A 22737-nucleotide genomic window follows, 5' to 3' on the forward strand; every position below is an offset into this window, starting at 1 on the left:
AACCTATCGATCATTATATTAGAATTTATAATAGAAATTGGGATACACAATATAGCATCGACATCTCCAGCTTTAAAAATCGAATTTAGCTCTTGTATTTTTCATGTGTGCATATTCTCATCAATTAAATCAGAAATCAATAAATCTAAATTTCTATGCCCATGGATACTCTTAGGAAAAAAAAACCATTATTATTTGGTATCCAAGAATTGATCTAAACACTAATATTTTTTTCATCAGAAATCCTCCATATTTATCCTTTAGTCAAAAGATCTCTTCCCACAAAATACTCTTCCATATCTATGATCCAGATGATGATATTGAAGCTTTAAGAAAAGTTGAGTTTGGAAAATATTTGATTTTAATAACTCTTGCTAGTTGTGACGGTAGAGTTTGTTGGTAGTAGGAATTGACTATAGTGATGACAGTGGTTGATAGTGGTGGTGGAGACATGTAAAGCTACTGAGACGGAGGTGGTGGTGACAATGGATATAATTATAATAATGATGGAGAAGATATGTGTGATAACAACTAACAGTAGTGATTAGTAGCAGCGGTGATGGTTGTGGTAAACAATGGTAATGGGAGTGGTGTTTGTGATGGCAGAGATAATTACTAATGGTGGTTGTTGATTGTTGATAGAGTAATTGTTATTATCCCCAAAAGAATACCTCTTAATGATATCAAGACTCTGTTCTAGATCTTAATGATTAAGACAAATTCAGACCAATTAAATGCTTAAAGCTTAATGAAAACAAATACACTTAATGGTTTAATATATGAACCATTCAGCTTCAGACCTTTATTGAATGCAAATAAATGAGGTTTAACCTTATATATAAGCATGAACTAGAGTTTAGAGTAGAATTGCCTCCAAAAATCCTAACTAAAACTGAACTCATCTTGCAGAATCACACAAAATTTTTATGTCTACATGAAGTATTCGAGGAGGAGCATTTTAAACAAGACAAAGTTAATGTGTCCTTTCCGATTGTTAGATCCATACAGATTGTTGGAATGTACCATGAACTAAACTATCATTGCTAAAAAGGACTATCAGACTAACCCTAAAAAATAACTATCACTCGTGAAATCGCTTTCTTATTCGTAAAATCAATGCTCGATGATAAATTAGAAAACAATCTTTTCCAAATTCTATATATATGGATGGAATTAAGAATTTGTCATTGTTGGCTTCATGCAGATTGTGGAATGCAGATTGTTATCAGACTAACCTAACCCTATCACTTGAGAAATCGCATCCTTTTCAGATTTTCGTAAAATGGATAATAAATTTGTTTCATAATGTATCGTCTTGTATTGTATCATATTGTTTTCTTTGAATGAAAACAACGTTTGGATAGATTATATCATTTTTCGTCATTATATAATATCACACATCAATAATTTGAATGATAAACGTATAAGAAAAGTAGGGTACGGGGTAGAGCTACAATGAAAATGTAGGGTAAAGGATAAAATAAGATTATTAAATAATAAGTAAAGACAAAATAAGAAAAAAATATTAAGGTAACGACACGATGACACCAAATCGATCGTTACACAAAATGGTCCTTTTCGACATTACCTAACGATAAATTTAAACGATACTTTACAACAATCCAAACAAGGTGTAAATATTGGACAAGACAAAATGAATAACTTTCCATGTAGATTGCTAGAGTGTATATCATGAACTAAATAATCATTGCTAGAAAGGACTACAAAGCTTACCTTAATGCTAGGTATCTCTTTCAGATTCTCTTTAATAGGAATCTCTTTTAGATTCTCTACAAACCCTAACTAAGGTTTATATATATATATATGTATGCAAGAAGAATTATCCCACATTATACTAAAAAGGAAACATCAAAGAAAATTCAGCAAGTAAAGTCTTTTCTCCCCTTTTTTGTCTCTGGTTTTGCACTCATTTTTTGCTCATTCAATACTCTTTTTGCTGTCTGAGAACATTGAAAAAGGTTCTCATTTGTTTCCTACATATATAAATATATCTGTATGCTATTTGATTGTTCCTTTTTTGGGTGGGGGGGTGGGGGGGTGTTTTTGATGTTTTTCATGTAAAGTTTTGTTTTTTATTCTTGAATGTTTGGTTTGTTACCTGATATAGGGTTTTTTTGTTATGAGGATTAGATTTTGGAATATTTGACTGCCTTTATATCTTGTTTGTTGATCAATTTTGTTTCCTTTATGCAGAAAAGAAGAAAAGTAGAAGTGGATGGTTGCACCTATATATGTTCAATCAATCAACTGTGCCTCAATCCGAAACTAGTTGAATTTACTGGTAATGGTAGGATTTTTCTGTCTATTTTGCAGAATTCTGATGATTTTCTCTGATTTTCAGTAATTTATGTCAGTGTTTTGATGGTCGAAACCTGTTAGTTGTTGATAGTAAATTAATTTATTTTGTTAGTTTAAATCCATCTTTATGTAACGACAAAAGTCTTTGTGTAACGATCAATTTGGTATCATCGCGTCGTTCCTTATTTGTTTTCTTCTCATTTTGTTACTTATTATTTAATAATTTTATTTTATCCTTTATCCTACTTTTTTATAGTAGCTATACCCTATTTTTCTTGTAGGTTTATCCTTCAAGTTGTTGATATGCGACGTTATGAGTGGGGGGTGGGGTGGGGGGATTCCCTTCTTTTATTTTGAGTATGCATGTTCTGTTTCTCTTCTTTTGTATTGTATTGATACTTTGGCATATCTGGTTGCAGGGTGCTACTAGAGGAGTGTGATCTACTGTTTTAGTTGTGCTCTAAGACTTGATTGATATCGTCTCGAGATGGGAAAAAAAAGAGCTAAAGCTTTCGCTGATTCTGGAATCATGCCAGTTTCCGGGAACGATGAGGTCTCAATCTGATTTCTCATTTGCTGTTGAAAATTGGTCTAACTGTGTATTGCCTGCATTGTTTTTTAATACTACTCTATTTCATCATGTATTTGCAGCCTAGAGTTGTTGCCCGGCAGTCTAGTAACTCTTGGTCTGTTCTTCCTATTAAGAAGAGGTACTCTATGATCTATCGGCGTGCACCTCTCCATACTGGAAATGAATCGAAGACCAAAGACTCTGGCTTGAATTCTTGTGATAGTACAGGTAAATCTGATACTCCCAATAACTCTCTTCCAGAGGTAAAAGAAGAAGTACCTTTGGCCGCGAAAGTTGACTCTCCAGAAGCAAATCCTAAGACTAGTTCCGGTCCTTCAAGTAATGTTGGCGATCCAGTGAAACCAGCATTGGCCGAAAAATTAGCTGTCAAGAAGGAAGTTGTTGCCAAACAAGGGGAAAGCCACAGTAAATTTGAACTTCCTGCTGATTCAGGGCATGTTGAACTGTCATTAGGCCGAAAGAAACCTCATGTTTCCTCTTTGGTTGATCCAAATACTAAGGAGAGTTGTCTGATGCGTGGAACTGTAAATCCTTCGTTGCTTTCTCAGAAAGGAAGTTGCAAGAATGCTGATGATACTTTACGAGGGTTTGACTCCTCAGTACTGCAGTCGTTGGCTAATGTAGACTCCAGCAGGGCTAGTCCAAACTCGAGTTTGCTGGAAAATCTGGCATTGAATAGAAAAATGAATTCCCCTACTTGTAAAACTGTTAACTCAGAATCTGTTGTAGAAACTTTGGTACAAGCTAATGCTGGAACTGCGGTTCGTCCAGGTGGAACATATGAGGCTAATGTTGTAAACACTGAGGTTGTGAGGCAGAATCTGCAGCCTATTGAGTTGTCAACTAAGGAATTACTTGAGCAAAAACCAGTAATATGTGATCTAATCCAAGAAGTTAGCCTGGAAATATCCATGACATCAGATGTGATTGCGCTCCAATCAATTGGAAGGGATTTGCAGCTTCAGGAGAGTAGTTCTTCTAGATTTTCTACTCCATCTGAGTACTTTGTTCATACTAATGAAGCTAATAAGAGTAAAAATGTTCTAGATCAGGCAAATGCTGATATTGCTGCAAAAAATGCAAACTTTGACCTCAAAGAATCAAATGTATCCAGTGATAAAGTTGAGGCATCTGTTTCGGCGGGCATGAACATTGAAGATCTCATGGTATGCAGAAAGACACAAGACACGCATAATTTGGTTGCAAGTGGTGAGGGGTCGGAAGATGAATGTTATGGTTTTGATTATGAATCTGATGAGGAATATGAAGAAGGTGAGATCCGAGAACCAATGATGCAGTCAATTGCTGAGGGGATGGATTCAGGAAAGAATAATGAAGATTCAAGTAAAAATGTTCATACTGAGTCTTATGCTGACTTTGTGAAACGCTGTGATGAGAAAGCTGAAAAAATGAACCTGCTAAGTCCAGTTCATCCTGTAACGGGTAGGTCGCTGTCTTCAAGAAGTGGAAGGAAGATGTATTATTATATGGAGGAGGAGAAATTCAATCTACCAAGGAATAGGTGATTTTTCTTTTTATTTCTGTTTGATTTGTAAATTTTTTTCATAATGCTGCTCAACTCTTGACTTAAATTTTTGAGAGATAGGTTTGAGGACCGTTCATTTGGTAGCTCAAGGGGGAACTTCATGCGTGGAAGAGGGAGCCGGTTTCATAGAGATTGGTATCCTGAGCGTGATTTTGAAAGCTATGGAGGTGAAGCTGATTATCGCTTCAGACATAAACGTACAGCTCCTTGGCTGAATGGTGCTGCTTTTGCTTATAGGACTAGGAAGACATTTCAGCAATATATGTACGATGGACCTGATTATCATTTCGTTGAGGGTAATACAAACTTTACCGCGATGCAGAGAAGAGGTTTCCCTCGAATGAGGTCTAAATCTCCTGTTAGATCCCGTACTTGGTCCTCCCCTCGGAGGAGATTCAATGGTCATCAAGATTCATCTCAGGACAGGTTTCCGGTTATGTACAGGGAAGATAGAACGAGGTCTTCCTCTCAAAGGCGTGACTCTCCATCTTACACTGATCATCATCTGAATGATATGAGGAATGTGGATGTTGTACAGGAGCACGTGCATCCGAGGTCTCTTTCTAGCAGAAGAAGTCCACCTGATCGGGTATTTACTAGTACCAATAGGAGAGTTGAGAGATTAGATCATCGAGAGAGGGTTGATGGTGATGGAAGTGGTGAAAGTACTGACGAAAGAAGGAAGTATCGCGAGAGGCAAGGGGGACCTAGGCAAATGAGAAATGTCGAAGAGAAAGAAGACGAATTTGATCTCTCCAAATTGAAGAAAAGAAGATTTTGAGTGGATAATTGTTTCATACAGAGACGAGTAATAGTAACATGCTCTTTTATTATAGAAGATAGATAAGGCGTCTGAATGCATCTAGATAAGTGATAGTTGTCGAACAGACAGAACGTGAGGTTGATATCTCTTTATCGAAACCTTGAATCTATAGGAAAGTACGCATTTATACATGTTTTTGCTTCAATCTTGTTGCATTTATACATGTTGTGTAAGTGTTTAAGCATTTTAATATCAATATTGAGTGATATTAATTTGCATAAGTGGCATATGTTATTATTCTCTCTTTAGTGCATAAAAATGTCTTTCATTATCATCTTTAGTTAGTGCAAGACTAAATCATTCCATTATGTATTTTTAATCTAATTATCACTAATAAGTGGTGCACTAAATCATTTCATTATGTATTTTTAATCTAATTATCACTAATAAGTGGTGCACTAAATCATAATGGTGCACTAAATGATGATAATGATGGCATTCTATTATTGTTTTCATCTTTGTATTATTTTCTCTCCTATAAATAGAGAGGTCTTCTTTGTTTTTAAAGGTAAGATAAGAGAAGAAAAAATTGAGAGAATTAAGTTTGTCTAAAAAGAGAGTTCTTATTAGTTGAAAGGAGGTGTTCTTTGTGTAGAGCTTTAAACTCAACTCTTGTCCAGAGTTTGTTGAGTTATATTTTTGTGATAAGGCTGTTGTATCCTGGAGGGGACAAGTCAAGAGAACTACTGCTGGACCAGTGAAACGATTTACTGCAGTGGGCTTGAATCTCCTTAAAGAGAGCGAGATATCCGCGCCTCAGCCAAGAAGTGAAGTTAATTTCTTCATTTTATTTTTCAATTGTAATTTGTAATCTTGTAATTTCACCAATAATTTTAAGGAGATTCAATATGGCTACAATTGAAAAATCCGCGGATATTAAGATGGGATATCTAAACAAACTATTTCGGTTCAATGGTAATCATTTCAAGAGATGGAAGGGTAAAGTACTTTTCTACTTAAGTCTTCTCAATGTTTCATATGTGTTAACTCAAAAAAATCATAATAAAGTTGACATCCTCTCCATGGATAATGATGAATTTATTTCTCATCAAGAGAAAGTGGAAAAGTACAATAATGATTCCTACAAGTATCGGTATTATATTCTTAATTGTCTATCTGATAATTTTTCTGATTATTATGATAGAACTTACTCTAGTGCAAAGAAAATATGGAAAGCATTGCAGAGTAAATATGATACCGAAGAAGCTGGAGCGAAAAAATATGTTGCTAGTCGATTTTTTCGTTTCCAAATGGTGGATGACAAATCAGTAATAGACCAAGCTCAAGATTTTATAATGATCGTTGGAGAGCTCAGGTCCGAGGAAGTCAAAATTGGAGACAACCTTATTGTTTGTGGCATAATAGACAAACTTCCACCTTCATGGAAGGAGTTTCAAAAAACTATGCGCCACAAACAAAAGGAAACTTCTCTTGAGACTTTGATCATGAAAATCCGCATGGAAGAGGAGGCAAGGGGACAAGATGCACTTTTACAAAATGAAGAGTGCAATATCACAACGAAGGTAAATTTAGTTACTTCAAAATATGCTACTCCTGAATCTAACAAAAATACCTCTTTGAAGCCTAAGAAGAAAAGGTTCAAGAAAAATAATGGTAGACTTCCCCAGAAAAATAATGATGAAAATAGCCAAGCACAAAATCAACAAGTTTATGATAAAGGACCGTGCTTTGTGTGGCAAGAGTGGGCATATTGCTCGATTTTGCAGATACCAAAAACGTGGTCCTATACCTCAGGCAAACGTTACCGAAGAGCCTTTTGTGGCAATGATTACAAACATAAACATGGTTGAGAATGTTGATGGATGGTGGGCTGATTCTGGTGCAAACCGTCATGTCTGTTATGACAAAGATTGATTTAAAAAATATACTCCTTTTGGAGAGCCCAAAACCATCATGCTCGGTGATTCTCATACTACTCAAGTGCTTGAAATGGGAAATGTCGAATTGTGTTTTACCTCTGGAAGGGTATTAATTTGAAAGATGTACTTTATACTCCTTCCATGAGAAAAAACTTGATGTCTAGTTTTCTTCTTAATAAAGCAGGCTTTAAACAGATTATTGAATCTGATCAATATGTAATTGTGAAAAAGGGTATTTTTGTGGGAAAGGGTATGCTTGTGATGGGATGTTTAAACTGAATTTTGAAATGAATAAAATTTCTACTTCTGTTTACATGCTTTCTTCTACTAATTTTTGGCATGCTCGTTTGTGTCATATTAATGATCGTTATGTTGAAATCATGAGTAGTTTAGGATTAATCCCAGTGATTAAAAAGAATTTTGAAAAGTGTGAAGCTTGTAGTAAAGCAAAAATCACTAAAAGGCCTCATTTTAAAGTTGAAAGAAAATTGATTTATTAGAATTAGTTCACACTGACATTTGTGAATTTGGAGGAATTTTAACTCGTGGAGGAAATAGATATTTCATCATTTTCATTGATAATTTTTCTAAGTTTACATATGTTTACTTGATGAAAAATAAAAGTGATGCTTTTGAAAATTTTAATTTTTTTCTCCATGAGGTTGAAAATCAGTTTGGAAAAAAAATAAAAAGAATAGAAGTGATAGAGGCCGTGAATATGAGTCAAATGAGTTTAATTGTCACGCCCGAGGAGGGTACCCTAGACGTAACCGGTACTCAGAAACCATTTCTGGCTCCCAAGCGAACCACATAGCCTGATCACGCATCCGTCCATTCATTCAATCAGCGGAAGACAAAAAAAATAAAGAGAATATTCGGTGGGCAACTCAAAAGATCAATCCAACTCAAAGAATAAAGGTCATGGGCCAACCAATCAACTCTAATATTTGTCATTAAAATAGTTTGACAAGAATAATTCAATGAAAGAGATACTTAATCTCCCCATCACTATCTAGTCTATGAAGCCTCTATCACTACTATCTAATTTGATGCAAATGACATGTCCATGACTACCTCAAATCAAAATAAAAAGGGCTAACTCGACGTAAGAATACACAAATGGTGTCCTCCGAATGTAGGAGAGGACTCACCAATACGCTGAGTGCGAATAGATCCCCAATGATGCTCCTATTGATGATCTCTTAAACCTGTCTCTACATCATAAAACGATGCAGGTCCAAATGGACATCAGTACGTGGAATGTACGAGTATGTAATATGGCAGAATGAAACATACCTCAAGGACGAATAACGCTGGTTCAATTATCTCAAAACCAGACAGATAAGGGAGACTCAATCAAAGTGTCATAAGTCTAAAGTAAGAATACCTTTTTGACAAAGACCAATCATATACCATACAATCCAATCCAATCATGTACAATACAGTGCAATTAAATCATTCAATCCAATTCAATCGTATACTGTTAACTCGAAGTCAATCACATATCATATCATCTAATCCAATCAATTCACATATCCATCCAAATCATGTACAATCCAATCATAACTCGTCTAACCCAATCCGACCATATACCCTCAACTCAATAATTAACTCAAAGGACTCAACTCAATAAATAAGTAACAACTCACTCAAGTGTCCTAAGTCTAACAAGAAATGGTTTAGACGGGACCAAATCACATGCCACTCAACTCAACTGACTCGGAGTACTATCAAGACCTAAATGGGAGTTTCTCTTATCCGACGACCATCACTTATGAGCCAGTGATAGTACAACAATCGGACACCGTTGCCACGTCCGTCCATACCTTGCCAGGGCATGAACGCCTCCCTAATCATGGATTCCATCGATTAGTCAAGTCCTATCATTTCAGGACAATAAACTGGAAACATCCGACTTTAACGGTTCGATCCCACGGGAAGCATCCGACTTTAACGGTTCTATCCCTACCTACATTGGCGGCTTAGTTTCTAGGGTTCGAGTATGGACTATACTCTCACCCGCTTTGGTGCTCGATACTCCTCCCATGACTCCATGCTCATAAGACTCCATCCAATCATCTCAAACAAGCCCTCACGGCTAGTGTCATTTAGAACCTTGCCGACTCATCAACTCTATCCTTAATTCAACTCAATCGAGTCATAATGGCAAGTCTCATTGGACTCTTTTCAAATCGACTCATCTCAATCATCAAACTCTTCCCTTCAAATTTGATACCATCTCAACTCAATGGCTGTAGAAAATATTATGTATATTAAAAATATAATTCCAACTCCTCAACTCAAACTCAAAATAGATACTTTAATGTAAAATACTCAACTCATTTAGAGGCTCCTCAAACTCAACTCATACTTAAACTTCTTTTTAAATCAAAGATGAAAATAATCATTCTTTAGACTCAAAATAGTGTATAAATAGTTTATGCAAAAAGGTTCACAAATCAATTATTTAAAGCTCCTCCTCAAAAGCTCATTTGTTTTCAAAATATTCATAAGACTCCAATCAACTCAAATTATGCAAATCACATACCACATAATCACATTAGACTCCAATCCACTTCATCACACAACATCCTCATCAACATAACCTCTTCATTCACATCATCGTCAATTATCATCATTCACATCGTCATCAAACATCATCATCACATCATTATCATATATCATCATTCACATCATCATCAAACATTATCATCGTATCATTGTCAAATATCATCATCACATCAATCGTCAAACATCTACTCCAAAATCCTTATTTTAGTCCTATGTTCATTTTATAAAAGCAAAAAGACATTCTTAACTATCCAATTCATTCTTTTCATTCCAATCAATACATATATACACAAAACCATCCATCTCAACCTCAAGACAATTATGACAAGAAATCTCATCTTGGGTTCATGTGAATAAAACATGAACCATACTCTCAACAAAACTCAACTCAAGAATATCGTCAATACCTATAAATCTATATGCAAAGATACATTTGTAGTTAATAATATGAAAAATAACTATTTAGTAACTCAAGTCATTAAAATCATCAATCAACCAATAGTATCTAGAAACATTCTATACTTTAGGAAAACTTTCAAGAAAACCTTCTTAGAAGGTTCAACTCTTTCACAACTCCTATCCAACACATCTATGGGCATATGGAAGAACTCAATCCATATTTTAGGTTAGACTTACATACCTTGTTTGAAGACTTTAAAGAAACCTTGATGTTAGGTCTTCAATGGAAGGCTTGAATTCTTGAAGCTCTTGAAGGCAATCTTTGTTGGAGAAGGATTTGAAGAAGAAGAAGGAGAAGAAGAAGAGAGGGAAAATATTAGGGCTTTTTAGAGAGAGAGGGAGGACTGAAAAATGGTCCAAAAACGTCCAAGGATGGTGTATATATAATTAGGAAAAAAGTCCAAGCCTATATGTCGCCCAGGCCTGAAATTCCTGTAGTACTAGTCCGTAGTAAAATGGTCATAACTTTTGACTCCGAACTCCAAAAATTGAAATCTTAGTGGTGTTGGAAAGAAGACTCAAAGAACTTTAATTTGATAGGTCGTGATCCACCCAGTTCATTATATTCTAGGAGATATGGTCGTTTGAAGTTGACCCTAATACTAACTCATCCGAAAACTTAATCGAATGGAGTTCTTTGGACTCGACTTGGTGTTAGAGATCCCTTATGACCCCAAAACACATCTAAAATTCTTCAATTACTTAGGAATTGATCCTAACTCATGTGTAAAATTACAAGTCCTCCGGTCCGAGTCTACACTCACGTGAAGAAATATTCGAATCTTAGCAAAAAAATTTGAGGGGTGTTACATTAATTCTTTTGTTAGATCATTGGGAATAATTCATGAAGCAACTCCTCCTTATTCTCCTTCATCTAATGGTGTAGCGGAAAGGAAAAATAGAACTTTAGTTGAATTGACTAATGCCATGCTTATTGAGTCAAATGCACCTTTGAATTTTTGGGGTGAAGCTATTTTGACTGCATGTTATGTGTTAAATCGAGTGCCTCATAAAAAGACTAAACTAACACCTTTTGAGTTGTGGAAAGGTCACAAGCCAAGTTTGGGATATCTAAGAGTTTGGGGTTGTCTAGCCTTTGTGAGGCTAATGAATCCCAAAGTTACAAAATTGGGTAAGAGAGTTACTACTTGTGCTTTTCTTGGTTATGCTTCAAATAGTACAACCTATAGATTTTTTAATCTTGAAGATAATATTGTAATAGAATCAGATTATGCTATTTTTCATGAAAATAAATTTCCTTTTGATTCTAAAAATAGTGGGGGTCAAAGAATTGAACAAAATATTTTATCACTACCTAGTTCTTTTTCTTCCATTTTAAAAAAATAAAGAAATTGATGATTTTGAGTTAAGAAGAAGTAAAAGAGTTAGAGTAGAAAAAGATTTTGGTCCTAATTTTTATTTTTTAATGTTGGAGATGACCCTTTCACTTTACAAGAAGCTTTATCTTCGCATGATTCTATTTTTTGGAAAGAGACTGTAAATGATGAAATGGAATCACTAATTTCTAATAAAACTTGGAAATTAATTGATTTACCACCAGGTTGTAAAACAATTGGCTTCAATCTTGTTGCATTTATACATGTTGCTTCAATCTTCTTGTTGCAGAATGAGCGAAGAACTAGTTTAAGATGCTCTAGTATATATGCTGACTTGAAATAGGAAAATAGTCGAAGTAGAAGAAACAATAAATGGAATAAAAGAAACTACAAGTGTATTACTACCACTAGTAGTATGACAGGATAAGATATATCATACTCAACTATCCACTGTAACATTCTACCATAGTTTGTGTCCTCCATAGTTTTCGATCTAAGGTAGACAAATATATGCAAGTGGCTTGGATAATTTGTTACGATGTCTATTTCTTTTTGTACCCAGTAACCTTATGCATTGTTTCCACGACTTTTTGTTGTCATGTGGGCTAATTTGTGTGTAGAGGCATAATCATGATTTGAAGTTTATGTATTTAGAATTTTAGTTTTTTTTTTAAGTTATTGAATTCTAAATTAATAATTTGTACATATTTAATGAACTTCTTAAAATAAATATAAAATTTGGATCAAAGCTATAAATTTGATCGAAACCGTAATGTACTTGTCGATTATTTTAATGAGATTTGTGTTATCTTCCAGCAATCGAGAAACTAAGAAACTCTATTTATTAAAGTTTGAACAAATAAAAAAAATCTTATATATTTTTAAATATATATCACTACTATATAACTTATAGAAATACTGATTAATTACAGCTACAATGAATTTTTCTAATAATATGTATGTTTTTTAACATTATAATTTTTTATTCAAATGACAAGTAATATTCATATATAATAAATTTGGCTGTATCTTTACGCTCACCTCATTAATATCTAGAGGAAATAATCCAATGAAGAGCATTTTAGAGATGACCCCCTTTTATGGCTTTCTTATTATTAATTAGATGATTAATTTAGATTAATTTTTCCTTTTAGATTCTTTACATATGTATATTTGTCAACATTATAAATTCTTTATTAGAATGATAAAAAATATTCGCATATAATAATTCAGATCCGTAAAATTGATGTTAGATGATAAATTTAAGAGCAATCTTTTTCAAATATTTTATATATGTATATTCGTTAACATTTATAAATTCTTTATTAAATTGATAAGTAATATTCGTATAATAGTAATTTGGGCTCCTTTTTTCGCTCACCTCATTAATATTTAAAGAAAAAAAATGAAATAGAGCATCTTAAATAAAAGTGAAAATTGAGAATTTATCTTTATCCTTTTCAATGTTACTTAATTTCATATAAATTGCTGAAATAAAACATGAATTAAACAAACATTATCATTTTTTTAAAAAAATTAACCCTTATAAATAATTATCAGTCGAAAAATCGACTCCTTTGTACCTTTTTCAAAATCAAAGCTAGATGATAGTAAATTTTAAAGCAATCTTTATTCTAGATTCTTGTTTAGTTTTTAAGCAATGTAAAAAAGACTATGGAGTATCATGGTGTGCCACCTAACCCATACAACATTACAACTTGTCAATTATCTTCACATACAAGAAAATTAAGAAAAAGAATAAGTCAAAAGTGTCATTAATAAAAAAAAATAGGGAAATGAAATTGACCGGTATTACCATAGAGCAGTGGATGAGATTAGTCATTTTTTAATAAGATATTTTAGATTCAAATTTTAGATATGAATAAATTTTTAGTAGAGAGTATTATTCTTCGAATGAAACCCTATCCAACGTGACTTCAAATTAATTAAATTTTAATGTGGATATCAAACACAAATAAAAAACTAAACTAAACTAAAATTGGTAGGTAGATAAGCAATAAAGGGCCTTAAATAAAGGAAAGTTTGCAATTATTGAAAAGTCCACAAACCCTACCCAAAAGAACCAATTTTCCATCACATATACCAAAAGGAAACCACCAAGAAAATTCATAACCTAAGTCTTGTTCCCCTTTTCTTCTTCTTCTTCTTCTCTGTTTATCACTCTTTTATTTTTTTTGCCTCCTTCAATACTCTTTGCTGTCTAAGAACAAAGAAAGGTTCTCACTTTTCTTCTTTTTATGCAAGATTTGTTAATTTCCTTCACGTTTAATTGTTGCTTTATATTGGGTATGTCTTTATTTTTTGTCAGGTAAAAGTTTGGTTTTTTTATTCTTGATTTTTTGGGGTTTTGCCTGAAATAGGATCTGATGAGTGATGAATATGTATGTATTGATTTTCTGTCAGGTAAAGTTTTGTTTTTTGATTCTTGATTATCTGGGGTTTACCTGAAATAGGATCTGATGAGTGATGAATATGGTTTTTTTGGTTATCTATGGAGGTTTTTAGATATGGGGTTTCGTCGAAATCGATTAGATTTGGACTATTTGACTGTTGTGAATTGTAAATGGTGGTGGTAATTGTGTGTTGATCGATTGCTTCCTTCATGATCTGCTTAATTTTGATAGAACTTGAAAATCGCCTAAATTTTATAGAGAGCAGGGTGGGGGTGTGTGTGTTCTGGGTTTTTCCCCCTTTTGTGTTTGGTGGGGTGAACGTTGACCAAGTATAAATCCCGTGGATCGTGTTGATTGCTTCATATTTCTGCAATCAATCAACTATGCCTCGATCCGAAAGTAGTTTGGGTTTAAAAGATTCATGATTTTTTACTATTGTAGTTTCGCATTTTGTGAGTTTTGAGGAAATCTGATAATTTATATCAAGGTTTCTGATGGTCAAAATCTGCTAGTTGTTAATAGGAAATTAGATTGTTAAGATTCTTTTTTTTGGTCTCTGGTGATTTATGTCTTTCCTTCATATGTTTATGAGGTTCAGATGCTTAAATCTTCACTGATTATCTGGATCTGCTCTTGATATCTCCTAAAATAGCTGTCTTCTTTCTCTTTTGTGTGTGTGTGTTGGGAGGGGGGGGGTAGTGGGGTGGGGATGTTTTTGTGATCATGAATGTCTGTTTCACTTCTTTTGTGTTGTAATATTTTGGCATATCTGATTGCAGGGTGATATTTAGAGGACTGTGATCTAGTGTTTCAGATGTGTTCTACCACTTGATTGTACTAGAGTGATATTTTTGTGGAGATAAGCTTTATCTTTAGCTGATTTTGGAACCATGCCAGTTTCTGGGAACGAAGAGGTCTCAATCTGATTTCTGATTTGCCGCTGAATTGGTCTAACTCTGTTATACTTGCTTTGTTTTAATATCACTCTATTTCATCATGTATTTGCAGCCTGGGGTTCTTGCTCGGCAGTCTAGTAACTCTTCATCAGGTATCCCTATTAAGAAGAGGTGGTACTCTATGTTCCAGCCTGCTTCATCTATCAGTGCTGAGCCATCTCCTTTTTCTAGTGAAAATGAATCCAAAACCAAATGTCCTGGCTTGAACCAGGGATCGACCTTGACTTCTTGTGATAGTACAGGTAAATCTGACACTTCCAAGAACTCCCTTCTAGAGGTAAAAGAAAAAAGTCCTTTGGGTGCGAAAGTTGACTCTCAGCCTACTATGCTATCATTTTTATCCATATCTCCGGAAACAAATCCTAATTCTACCTCTGGGCCTTCAAGAAATATTGACAATCTTGTGAAACCAGTATTGACCCAAAAACTAGCTAGCCAGGAAGCTATTGGTACAACAACAGTGACTGCTGTCAAGAAAGAAGTTATTGCCAAACAAGGGGAAAGCCACAGTAAACTTGAACTTCCTGCCGATTCAGGGCACATTGAACTGTCATTAGGCCCAAAGAAACCTCATGTTTCTTCTTTGGTTGTTGATCCAAATGCTGGGGGGAGTTGCCTGATGCGTGGAACTGTAAATCCTTCGTTGCTTTCTCTTTCTTTGAACAAAGGGAAGGGCATTTCCCTGGACGGAAGCTGCAAGAATGAATTGAATAACAATGATGCTGATGATACTGCATGCACTAATAGATCTAACTGGGATCTGAACACTCCCATGGATTCATGGGAGGGTTCTGGTGATGATGTTCCTGTTCAAGATGCAAGTCAAATTGATCTGTTAGGTAAGACATCTAGTTCACTAGACATAAAGCCGCCTATTAGTTCTGCTTCTGTTATTGGTTCTAATGGTGATAAAGGGAAGCAAGTTGTTGGAGCTAGTGAGCAGGAATTTAATTTTCCCATCTCAATACATCCTAGCCTACCATACAAGCCTGCGGATGTTCTTCATCTTAGTCTCGGTAGTACTTTACGAGGGTTTGACTCCTCAGTACTGCAGTCATTGGCTAAAGTAGACTCCAGCAGGGTTAGTCCAAACTCAGGTTTACTGAAAAATCTGGCATTGAGTAGAAACATGACTTCCCCTACTTGTAAACCTGTTAAGCCAGAACCTGTTGAAGAAGCCTTGGTACAAGCTAATGCTGGAACATTAAAGGCTAATATAGGAAAACCTGAAGTTGTGAGGCAGAATTTGCAGTCTAGTGAGTTGTCAACCAACAGTCCTCAGGAATTACTTGAGGAAAAACCAATGAAATGCGAACCACTCCACGAAGTTAGCCAGGAAATATCCATGACAGCAAATGTGATTGCGCACCAATCAGTTGGAAGGGTTTTGCAGCTTCAGGATAGTTCTTCTTGTTGTTCTTCTTCTTCTACATTGCCAATGCCTTTGACCCCTCAACTGGGATGTCCTTCTAGATTGTCTACCTGTTCAGATTTGTCTGTGAGTGGTGGGGACCTGTCTACTCCATCTGAGTACTCTGTTCATACTAATGAAGCTAATAGGAGTAAAAATGTTCTAGATCAGGCAGATGCTGATATTGCTGCTAAAAATGCAAACTTTGACCTCAAAGAATCAAATGTATCCAGTGATAAAGTTGAGGCATCTGTTTCGGCGAGCATGAACATTGAAGATCACATGGTATGCAAAAAGACACAAGACCCTCATAATTTGGTTGCAAGTGGTGAAGGATTGGCAAATGATGAGGAAAAGATAAGTATATCAGCTGGTACAGAAGAAGAATGTTATGGTTCTGATTATGAATCTGATGGTCATCATGCTTTTGCGGGACATGTTGACACTGAAAGTGTGGAGTGTAGCAGAGAGGATGAGGAATATGAAGACGGTGAGGTCCGAGAACCAATGATGCCGTCGATTGAAGAAGACCCAATTGCTGAGGGGATGGAATCAGAGAAAAATAATGTATCTTCCAGCAAAAATGCTCATTCTTCTGGCTTTTCTGGAGTTGCGGAATCTCACTGCTTCACTAATGATGAAAAAGTTTACAGTATACCAATTCCTACCGAGTCTAATGCTGACTTTGTGAAAGGCTGTGATGAGAAAGCTGTCAAAATTGATCATAAAGATGGCAAGTTGCAGAGTCCATTATTAGATAAAGAAGAAACAACTGGTGCTGGCACCGGTGCTGTTCACCAAGGATCAGTTGATCAATCAGGAATAGCAGATGTGCAGGAGGGATGTGAAAAGGATGTCTTATGCGACGTAACACCTGCTGGAAGCAGTGGGGCTGGCAGAAATGCCGGCGAGGCTAATAACGAGTATATTGGAAGATCTGATATGTCCCCAACAGCTGTGTCATCTTTGCAAAATGCTGAAACACCTGTTAATGCTACCTCTAATAAAGATTTGACAAATTTTGGAAGCAAGAGCCGTATCATCAGCTTACCTCGTGCATCCAATGTGACACCTCCTAGTAATTTCAGACCTATTACAGGTAGATCACTGTCTTCAAGAAGTGGAAGAGAAAGGTATTCAGATATGGAGGAGGAGAAATTCCATCTACGGAGGAATAGGTGATTTTTTTTAATTGCTGTTTGATTCGTAATTTTTTTATTTATTTGAATGCTGCTCAACTATGACTCTCTCTTTTTGCTTTTTTTCAGGGATGAAACTTATGCTGATGGTCCTAAGTTTGTGCGAGATAGGATTCAGGACCGATCATTTGGCAGCTCAAGGGGGAACTTCATGAGGGGAAGAGGGAGGGGCTCGGCCCGGTTTGACAGTTTACGTAGAGAATGGGATTCTGGGCGTGATTTTGAAAGCTATGGAGGTGTAGCTGATTATCGCTTTAGACCTAAACGTAGACCTACTGTTGGGGAATCTGAAATTGAACGTAATGATGGACCAGATGGTCATTTCATTCGGGGTAATACAAAGTTTACCACAATGCAGAGAAGAGGTTTCCCTCGAATGCGGTCTAAATCTCCTGTTAGATCCCGTACACGTTCCCCTGGCCCTTGGTCATCTCCACGGAGGAGATTGAATGAAGGATATAATGGTCCCCCAGATTCATCTCATCACAGGTCACCAGCTATGTACAGGGAAGATAGAATGAGGTCTTCTCCACGAACTTCTTTTACTGAAGAGATAGTTCCTCGAAGACGTGATTCCCCCTCATATACCACTCGGCGTCTGAATGATATGAGGGACGTGGATGCTGTACAGGAGCACGGTCATCCGAGGTCTCTTTCTACTAGAAGAAGTCCACCTGCTCGGGTATTTACTAGAAGCAATAGGAGACTTGAGGTTTTAGATCGTCGGGAGAGGTCTGATGGCGATGAGTACTTTGATGGGCCGATACACACTGCTAGATTTCCTGAGCTTCGTGGTGGTGCAAGTACCGACGAGAGAAGAAAGTATGGCGAGAGGCGAGGAGGACCTGTTCGTTCTTTTCGTCCTTCTTATAACAGTGAAAATGACAATTTCCGTTTCCACCCAAATGGTGGCCCTAGGCCTTTTAGGTTCTATCAAGAAGCTGATGCAGAATTTGTTGAAAGAAATAATACTAGAGAGAGAGAATTTGATGATAATATCAAGGATCGACCTTTACCTAGACGAATGAGAAATGTCGAAGAGCAAGAAGGTGGTAATTTTAGACAGAGTGGGCAGCTTTGGCATGAAGAGGAATTCGATGTCTCCAGATTGAAGAGAAGAAGATTTTGACTTGATAAAAACTGAAATGGAAACACTGTTTCCGCATCTCTTTGTTCCTGAAAGCGAATTGTTGTTCCTTGCAGACAAGTACAGGTAATATGCTGCGTATAACTGAGGGGAACAGAGATCGAATTTTGAATGCATCCAGATGAATTTTAATGTTGAAGAGAAAGGAGGCTACTCTAGACACAATAGGGTTCTGGCCTGAAGAGGGTTGATGTCTCTTCGTTGAAAAGAAGCAGATCTTGACTTGATATCCCATTGAACCTCAAATCTTTTGGGGAGTAGTATGCAATGATGCATGTCTTTGTTTCAGAAAATATTAGTCTTGTTGCTAGTAGGCGGTCCAAGGAACGTGCTTTTACCATTGCTTTCTTTTGGAGGAGAAAACTCTACTAGTTTAAGATGCTCTACTATGCTGGCTTGAATGCTATTTTTACTAGTTTTAAGTTGCTAATATGCATGCTGGCTTTGTGTAAAGCTTCTGGATTAAGTGCCTGGGTTCAGTGGTTCTAACCAGCTGGTGTTGGCCAGTTTAGACAAACAGGTTGGTGATGGGAATTTGTCCAAGGTAAATTATGCAGGTTAAGTATGATATTAACCATCTGTGCCACCAATATAATTGAGATGGATGTACATACTAGCTCATTTACATCTCTTGAGACGCGTCCCCGTCCTCTTTAGTGTTTTTTTGGTTTAACTATTCGTTATTTGAAGCCACCGGTTGATCTTAACCAGGTTTGCTGCTCTGCGTAGGCGCTCACTAAAGGGGGTAGAGTGCTCTGCACCAAAAAGCAAGATGGTTGTGTACATACTACTTCATTTGCATCTCTTGAGACCCGTCCCCGTCCTCTTTAAATTTTTTTGGTTTAACTATTCGGTATTTGAAGCCACCAGTTGAACCAATCCGGATTCGTGTAGGTTCTTGCTAATAGGCTTTGCACCAAAAAGGTTATAGATTCTCAGGGTTGAATTCCCGACCTCTATTATTTATCTGTTCTCAGTGAAGGGGTAAAGAATTGTGCATCAAAAAGTTGCCCTTTCTCGGGGTTTGATTCCCCGACCACTATTATTTATCGATTCTCACAAAAGGGGTAAAAAGTTGTCCATTTTCAGGGATCGAAGTTTAATCTCAGGGTTTAAATTCTCAACTTGTATCATTTATCCATTCTCATTGAAGGGGGTGCTATGCATAAAAAGGTTTGTCCATTCTGAGGGTTTGAATTTTCGACGTCTATTATTTATCCTTTCTCATTGAAAGGGTGCTATGCATAAAACAATCTCAAGTTATCGACTTGTATTATTTATCCATTTTCACCAAGGGAAGTTGTGCATAAAAAAGTTTCCCATTATCGACTTCTATTATTTATGGGTGCTATGCATAGAAAGGTTGTCTGTCCATTCTTAGGGTTTGAATTCTCGACCTCTATTATCCATCCATTCCACTTAAGGGGTAGAGTGTTACGCATCAAAAGATCTACATTTTTAGGGTTTGAATTTGAGAGCTTAACCCACCGTCAAGTCTCCATGCATCAAAATAACTAACGAGAGCTTGTAAACAAATAGCTAAATTTGATTTTGAAAAAAACTCTAAAGTTAGAAGAAAGTCGCAATCTATAAATAATAAAAGCAACAAATTTGCCTTATTTTGAAAACATTTAAGAATCTATTTAGTGGTATCTAATTATTGAAACACGAGGGCTTCTTTGGTGGGTGATCAGTCTTCATAATTGATACTAACCAAACAAAATAGAAGGTTGTATTCAAATATTTTTATCCTGGGGCTATTAATAACTAGCTAATTAAGAAATTAACACGATATCTTTGATACGGTTATCGATTACAGCAAAGATCATAGTCATCAACTCTCCCAAGATTGCACTTATGGCAAAAGAGAGATTACAACGCAAACAAAGATATTAAGTCATTGATTCTCTAGAGAGGTTACCATAGTCGTGGAAGAGAGGTAATAATTGCCCCGAACAAAGATATCAATTATAAGGGGAAAAAAAATTCTTTTTATTTTTATGCTAATAGTAATTGAAATATTTATTCTGCGCAATATAAAATGTTACAAAACTTTAATTTTCCTTGTTTCTATTAAAGAAGTCATTTACCTGATTTTAACCGATTGAGGTCAGAAAAATTATCTAATGTTAAATGTAGTAATAACACAACTGAGCTAAATTATCATACAAATGCACAGAAAAAAAAGGTTTAATAATTTGTCTGTGTCCGACTAATCCGGATATGAGTCGAGAAGTCCCATTTTAGAGGTAACATGCTTTCTACTAAAGACATACTCCATACCTAGAGTTTGAACTCGAAATCTCTAACAAAAAATGAAATAGTATTTATTGCTCTACCACAACTTTTGCTGGTAGAAAGAGCTTATCAAATACGTAACAAATCATTGAACCATATATATTATGGTTGGGAAAGAAAAAAAGCCATATATATGATGATGTTTCAGTACTTTCTAATACGATAGAACTCTAATCGTCAACGAAGTTGATCCTCTCCTGGAAAATCAGGGTTTAAATTCTAATTGAAATAAAAATATTACTTATTTTTTTCTCATTTACCTAAATTTCGGTGAAAGCTACCTAGTACTTTCACTGATGAGAGGTGATAGAAACTCGGTTAAATAATTTAGACACACGCAAAATGGCTCAAGCAACACGTTACTAAAAGTATTTACGGGACAACTCGATGCAAGAATCATACACAAAATCCAAGGGTTGTATCCCAAAAAATGTGGCATATGCAAAGATGAAGCCAAGATTTTAACTTTACGGAATAAAATTATCGATCATAATACTTTTTATTTATTGAATTCTGAATATATTACTTATATGTATCAAACAAATTTTTTAAACAAAAATATAAGATTTTGAGCTAAAGCTACAAGCTAGATTCTATGGAACCGTAGCTAAAAAATTAGTTCCACCCATTTTAAATTTCACGACTTAAATACGTAACGTATATATTATAAAGAGACAATTTTATCGCGCTGTTCCGATAGCATCAAGCAATTGTGAGAAGTTTATCATACAAATGCACAAATAAGAAAAAAATAATCTCAGAGAGCTCAACAATGGCAGCTCAACTATTTAGGCCAAACGCTAACTTTCTCTTTCTCATACTTCAAATACACCGCCGTCACGGCGGCGACAAAATAAACCTGAATAAACACAATCGCCGGCGTATGGTAATTTATCACACTCTTACCTGTTGCAAGCTCCACCAACAGTAATGCGGATAATCCGAGCATGGCGATCCGGCCATTGACCCGCTCAGAATACGGGCTGAATCCGAATTCAACGGTTAAACCTTCGGAAACAGGTTCCTTTAGAGGAATTGGTGGGAGGAACACGCTTGACCCGGATCCGGATCCGGATGAACTTTTTTTGCCCTTTCGAGTTTTTCGGACTTCTGCTTTCTTCCCCGTTCCGCTACGGTACCGGAGACGGACTTGAGAGAGACGATTCTCGAAGCTGTCGGGATCGGAGGATGAATCGATGGTGGTTTGTTCTTCGGTGTCGGAAGGTGAGGATTCCTCCGTGGTGGCGCGTATGGTGAAGGAGGAGTAAGACGGCGCGTGGAATTTGAGAGGAGATTTTGTGAAGAAAGGGTTTGATTTTGTGAGTTGCAGAGTGGAAGAAGTTAAGGTCGCCATTTTTTTTAGAAGCTTTCAGTGCCTCTGGTTATGGTTCCTTAGATAAGAAGCTCTTTTATTTTCTATTTTTATTTTTTTTTAATAAATTGTATTTATTTTTTGTAAAATTTGTGGTTCTTTTTATTTTGTGCTAGAATTAAAAAAAAAAAAAAATTAATATTGTTTGGAAATGGATTAAAAAAAAAAAGCCATGAAGGAGAAAAAGGTGTCTCATCATCCACCACAAGTCCCATTCTCTCTATTTCCTTTTTTAAAAAAAAATTAATTTGGTATTTGATACCCGAATGAAGCTTGATTAATTTGAATTTGCACTGTGTAAAATCCTATTTGGGGAAATATTTTTTATCAAGAATTTTTTCATACCCATAATTTTATTCTTTATTCAAGGATCAATGATGCTTTATTTTAATTTTAATTCTACGTCGTTGAAG

General features: G+C 35.7%; 2 protein-coding genes and 1 pseudogene across 5 annotated transcripts; 2 read left to right on the forward strand and 1 right to left on the reverse strand.

Moving 5' to 3' along the window:
• The first annotated feature begins 2848 nt into the window (after positions 1-2848).
• LOC129869934 (uncharacterized) lies at positions 2849-5238 on the forward strand (annotated as a pseudogene).
• An 8365-nt stretch (positions 5239-13603) lies between these two features.
• LOC129871571 (uncharacterized) lies at positions 13604-19948 on the forward strand. 4 transcript variants are annotated; one of them, XM_055946523.1, is made up of 4 exons: positions 13604-13764; positions 14721-14855; positions 14950-17486; positions 17577-19948. In XM_055946523.1, exons 2-4 carry the CDS (start codon positions 14832-14834, stop codon positions 18634-18636), a joined length of 3621 nt encoding a protein of 1206 aa, XP_055802498.1. In that variant the 5' UTR covers positions 13604-13764; positions 14721-14831; the 3' UTR covers positions 18637-19948. The 4 variants fall into 4 exon arrangements, with proteins under 4 accessions (XP_055802498.1, XP_055802501.1, XP_055802500.1 ...); XM_055946526.1 differs by lacking the exon at positions 13604-13764 and adding an exon at positions 13813-13834; XM_055946525.1 differs by lacking the exon at positions 13604-13764 and adding an exon at positions 13835-13856.
• A 1648-nt stretch (positions 19949-21596) lies between these two features.
• Positions 21597-22363, reverse strand: LOC129870480 (uncharacterized). Its single transcript, XM_055945285.1, has one exon. The coding sequence runs from the start codon at positions 22304-22306 to the stop codon at positions 21737-21739; it is 570 nt and encodes a 189-aa protein (XP_055801260.1). The 5' UTR covers positions 22307-22363; the 3' UTR covers positions 21597-21736.
• Positions 22364-22737: the final 374 nt, after the last annotated feature.

This window comes from Solanum dulcamara, chromosome 10 (assembly GCF_947179165.1).
Source record: "Solanum dulcamara chromosome 10, daSolDulc1.2, whole genome shotgun sequence".
Lineage (NCBI taxonomy): Eukaryota > Viridiplantae > Streptophyta > Magnoliopsida > Solanales > Solanaceae > Solanum > Solanum dulcamara.